This window comes from Jaculus jaculus, chromosome 21 (genome assembly GCF_020740685.1).
Source record: "Jaculus jaculus isolate mJacJac1 chromosome 21, mJacJac1.mat.Y.cur, whole genome shotgun sequence".
Classification (NCBI taxonomy): Eukaryota; Metazoa; Chordata; class Mammalia; order Rodentia; family Dipodidae; genus Jaculus; species Jaculus jaculus.
Genome location: NC_059122.1, coordinates 13381729 through 13386888, shown reverse-complemented (window position 1 = coordinate 13386888; position 5160 = coordinate 13381729). Strand labels below are relative to the sequence as shown.

The following is a 5160-nucleotide window of genomic DNA, read 5'->3' as shown; positions in this document are numbered from 1 at the left end:
AAACGACCCAGATGGGGAGACACTTGTGCCCCGGATGAGGGCGGGGATGAGGGGGGTGGAAAGGGGAAAAAAAAAAAAAGGGGAAGAGAGGCCCGATCACGTGACAGCCCGAAGAGCTCGAGGCTCCCCCCTCCCATCAGGGAGGCGTCCCCCACAACGCGTGGTCGACCCTCATTGGCCAGTGGCGCAACCAATAGAAATCGGCCATCTGGGCTCCCAGCGTTCCGAGACGCAGCCTACCTTGCTGAACTGACAGCCAGCCAATTGAGAGGGGCGCTTGTGGGCCTGGTCCAATCATCAGGCTCAGGGGGCGGGCTCAAGGGCCCGGGGGTCATGTTGGTGTGAGAGGCGCCCGGGTATAAAAGCCGACAGCCGGCGGCGGGCGCCTATCGGTACCGCAGAGCCGCCGCGGAGGATCGTTTTAAAGGGCCCGCGTGCCTTCGCCGCCGCCGCCGCCCCCTCGGCCCGCCATGCTGCTGCCCGTGCCGCTCCTGCTGTGTGTCCTCGGCCTGGCTTCGGCCGAGCCCGTCGTCTATTTCAAGGAGCAGTTTCTGGACGGGGGTAACGCTCTGCATCCCGCCTCTTTAGGCCTGTCGCTCGACGGCCCCGGGGCCGGTCTCCCTCGCCCCCTCAGCCCGGTGCATGCATGCACCTTGTCGCCTGTAATTACCGCTCAGAGGGCCAACACCGTGCTCCCCGGGGGAATCGGGGACCAGAGCCGCGGGCCATTCCTGCTGTGCATCCACACCCTCCCCCCACCCCCCCCAGGGATCGTGGAAAATGCAAACTGGCCTCCCCGGGGTGGAAGCTAGGCTTCCCCCGAGGAGCTCCTGTCTTTAAGCCCAGTGAAGGTGTCAAGCTAGGGACCTGGGATGGGGGCTAGGCACCCCTTCCCTGCCCCCCTACTCCCGCCCTCACACCAGGCACCTTGGGGTTCCCGGCAGACGTTGGTGTATGGTGGGGGGCGGGGATCAGCACGGGCTCCCTCCACCCATCCACTCCCGTTGACCATCTCACTTGACATCCCTCTCCCCCCTCCCTCCCAGATGCCTGGACCAACCGCTGGGTCGAATCGAAGCACAAGTCTGACTTTGGCAAATTTGTCCTCAGTTCGGGCAAGTTCTACGGTGACCAGGAGAAGGATAAAGGTGAGGAAGGGTGGGGAGGGGCGGTCAGGGTTGCTGGCATCCGGGAGGACTTTCTGGCGGAAGCAACCCGGAGCCTCGGGCGTTATTCCCCCCCCCCCCCCGCCCCACCCCGGGAACACGGGAGCTTGCAAGGACGCGTGAAGGAAGAGAGGAGGTCATTTGTGTGTCTTGTAGACTAGGGTGTTCCCCGGGATCAGAGGCACACCGTGGTGACCACGCTCTCTCATCCCATCACAGGACTGCAGACGAGCCAAGACGCCCGATTTTACGCCCTGTCGGCTAGGTTTGAGCCCTTCAGCAACAAGGGCCAGACGCTGGTGGTACAGTTCACTGTGAAGCATGAGCAGAACATCGACTGTGGGGGCGGCTATGTGAAGCTCTTCCCGGGAGGCCTGGACCAGAAGGACATGCACGGAGACTCTGAGTACAACATCATGTTTGGTGAGGGGCCCCACCCCGTGCTGACCTCTGCCTGCTAGCTGCATGGGGAAAGACATCTTAGAAACCAGAAAGGTGGTCTTGGTACCGTAGTCAGGCTTTTTGTCTTGACAGTTAAGAGTCACTAGTAGAGGTAATAGGCTTTTGGTTTCCGTGCTTTTAAGAATTTTACATTTCTTAAGTGAGGATAATACTTCTAGACTGCTGGCATAGTTTTTTTTCTTTTAAGGCTCCGCCCCTACCTTTTTAAAGACTCTGAACCTTTTCAGTTTTGACATGAATTGAAGCATAAAAGTCTTTCTGGGCGGGCATAGTAGTGCACGCTTATAGTCTGAGCATTCGAAATGCTGAGGCAGGAAGATTGAGAGTTTGAGGCCAGCCTGGGCTACACATCACAAGACCCTGTCTCAGAAAAGGAAAAATAGGACTTACTTTCACAAAGGAGGGTGGGGCCTGTCCATGGTGGGCATCCTGGATCTACTTCCCACCCAGGTCCGGACATTTGTGGTCCTGGTACCAAGAAAGTTCATGTCATCTTCAACTACAAGGGCAAGAACGTGCTGATCAACAAGGACATCCGGTGCAAGGTGTGCCTCTGGGGTAGGCTGTGAAAGGCTGGCTGGGGAGGCACTGGCCTGGTGGGCGGGGCCCCTCACCTCCCTTCCCCTTCAGGATGATGAATTCACACACCTGTACACGCTGATCGTGAGACCAGACAACACGTATGAGGTGAAGATTGACAACAGCCAGGTGGAGTCCGGCTCCTTGGAAGACGATTGGGATTTCCTACCGCCCAAGAAGATAAAGGATCCTGACGCAGCCAAGCCAGAAGACTGGGATGAGCGAGCCAAAATCGATGACCCCACAGACTCCAAGCCTGAGGTTGGTGCTTGGGCTGTGGCTCTCCTGTTGTCAGCACAGCATGTGTAGAAGGCGTTCAGGGCCACCCTGAATTCCTCGTGTCCTCCCAGGACTGGGACAAGCCTGAGCACATCCCTGACCCCGATGCCAAGAAGCCTGAGGACTGGGATGAGGAGATGGATGGAGAGTGGGAGCCACCAGTCATTCAGAATCCTGAGTACAAGGTGAGCCCGGAGGGGCATGGGGGGAGTGCGGTTCAGTGGTAGGATGCTTGCTTAGTCTTCGTGGGAGGCTTCAGTTGGTATTGTACTGCAAAAACGAGACAGGCTTTTGGGGTTCTGGACAGAATTGTAGCTCCCACTGTGGAGTGTGTCAGTCTCCCCTCACTCACCCCTGGTTCCCTTGCGCAGGGCGAGTGGAAGCCTCGGCAGATTGACAACCCGGATTACAAAGGCACATGGATACATCCAGAAATTGACAACCCTGAATACTCCCCTGATGCCAACATCTATGCTTATGATAGCTTTGCCGTGTTGGGCCTAGACCTCTGGCAGGTGAGACTCGGGAAACACAGGGTGCCTAGTGAGTTCCAGGATGTCATTCAGGGTCAGCGGGTCGACCTGGAGGAAAGAGCTCGCAGGCCTAGGACTGGATCTTCAGTGGTACATTTTCAGAGTTCTCCTGCTTAGTTTCCATGACTGTGGGTCTACTCATGTGCTTAACAAAAAAAAAAAAAAAAAGCTGTGACACCACAGTGTGATCTGACAAAGGGAGGAAGTGAAATCACTGGTCATCCTGGCAGGAGGTGGCATTTAAATTTTGTTTATTTGCAAGCGGGAGTGGGGGCTCTAGCCCATGTGCAAGTGAACCCCACATGCATGCACCACTTTGTACATCCAAGCTGATGTGGGTGCTGGGGAATCAAACCTGGGTCATTAGGCTTTGCAGGCAAGCACCTAAACTTGAGCCATTTCTCCAGCCCCTCCCCTTTTTGGCTTGTGTGCATGTGTGTGAGCGAGTGTGATACACAGGTGCAGGCGCTGTGCGTGCATGTGCAGGTCAGAGGAGAGTGTCAGGTGTCCGCTGTCATCCACGCTTCTTTCCTTGAGACAGTCTTCCTCAACTTGGAGCTGCTGTGTCGGCATTGTTCACTCCCCCCCTCCCCTCCCTACCAGTGGGGTCTTACTCTAGTCCAGAATGGCCTTGAACTCACATTAATCCTTCAGCCTCAGCCTGTGAAGTGCTGGGACTAAATGTGTTAACCCTTTCTTCTTTTTGATTTTTTTGACATAGGGTTTCACTCTAGCCCAGGCTAACCTGGCATTCACTATGTAGTCTCTTAGGGTACAGGGTGGCCTTGAATCTTGAGTGCACGGCACTCCTACCTTTGCCTCCTGAGTGCTGGAATTAAAGGTGTGGGCCATTGCACCCGGCTGGAACTCCTTTTTGTCACTGTATCTCTGGCTGCCTTTGAGTTTCTGGTGGTCCTCAGCCTCTTCCTGCAGAGTGTAGCTGTTACAGATGTGCATCACCATGCCAACCTTTCATTTTAAAAACAAATTGATGGACCACCTCCATACTTACACACGGTTGACCCTGGTCCTAGCTCTCTTCCACCACAGCACCCCTCCACACACACTGCCTTTTTTTTTTTTTTTTTTTTTTTTTTTTTTTTTTTTTGGACAGATTAAGACATTGTAGCAGGGTGGTAGTTACAGGAATACAGGTGGACCACCTCTTCCATTCATTTCCCAGGTCAAGTCCGGCACCATCTTTGACAACTTCCTCATCACCAACGATGAGGCGTATGCAGAGGAGTTTGGCAATGAGACGTGGGGCGTCACAAAGGTGGGGCAGGGTCCCTCCTGTCATCTGGGGGGCGGGTGGTTGGGAAGGCAGGGGAGGGCACGTGCTGAGGGTGTATGGTCTGCGCCCACAGGCTGCCGAGAAGCAGATGAAGGACAAACAGGATGAGGAGCAGAGGCTTAAGGAAGAAGAGGAAGACAAGAAGCGGAAGGAGGAGGAAGAGGCAGAGGACAAGGACGATGAGGATGAAGATGAGGAGGACGACAAGGAGGAAGACGAAGAGGAGGATACTCCTGGCCAGGCCAAAGATGAGCTGTAGAGGCCATGCCACCTTCTTCCAGGGCTGGACTGAGGCCTGAGCGCTCCACCGTAGAGCCGGCTGCGCCAAATAATGTCTCTATGAGACTTGAGAACTTTGATTTTTTTTTTTTTCCAGGCAGTTTCAGATTTGGGGTGGATTTTGGTTTTGTTTCCCCTGCTTTTTAATTTTTTTTTCCTTTTTCCTCTTTTTTAAAAAAACAAAACAAACTGGTGGGTGTCTTCAGTTCTCCTTAACACCCCTCCCCAGCCTTCCATTATTCTAGATGGACATCTTTTCCTCCTGTCCCCTCTGTGCCCCATTCCTTAGTCACTGCTTTCCAGCCCCAGGGAGCAAAGGTGTGGAAGAGAAGCCCTAGGCTTGAGGTTCCATCTGCTCCTTACTGGAACCCAGAGGGGAGCAGGAGAAAAGGGGTGGCATCTCGCCCCCCCCCCAGCACTGAAGAAGAAAGGGGCTCTTTCCCATCTGTTTTCTCCCCTGCCCTCAGGACTGGGCCACTTGAGTGGGGCAGTGGATTTCAGCTCAGCTCACACTGAGAATTGTAAGAACTACAAACAAAATTTCTATTAAATTAAGTTTTGTGTCTTC

At 54.6% G+C, this 5160-nt stretch overlaps 1 protein-coding gene across 1 annotated transcript; it reads left to right on the top strand.

The window, feature by feature from the left end:
- Positions 1–405: 405 nt before the first annotated feature.
- On the top strand, positions 406–5160 carry Calr (calreticulin). Its single transcript, XM_004672457.2, has 9 exons — positions 406–561; positions 1047–1148; positions 1386–1589; positions 2079–2173; positions 2259–2468; positions 2558–2671; positions 2858–3001; positions 4203–4295; positions 4387–5160. Exons 1-9 carry the CDS (start codon positions 471–473, stop codon positions 4570–4572), a joined length of 1239 nt encoding a protein of 412 aa, XP_004672514.1. The 5' UTR covers positions 406–470; the 3' UTR covers positions 4573–5160.

What these genes read in the sequence shown, in the direction of transcription:
- Calr (XM_004672457.2), top strand. Translation starts at nt 471, where the DNA reads ATGCTGCTGCCCGTGCCGCTCCTGCTGTGTGTCCTCGGCCTGGCTTCG. An exon ending in GGAGCAGTTTCTGGACGGGG is followed by an intron (nt 562 to 1,046) that starts GTAACGCTCTGC and finishes CCTCCCTCCCAG; the next exon opens with ATGCCTGGACCAACCGCTGG. An exon ending in CCACAGACTCCAAGCCTGAG is followed by an intron (nt 2,469 to 2,557) that starts GTTGGTGCTTGG and finishes GTGTCCTCCCAG; the next exon opens with GACTGGGACAAGCCTGAGCA.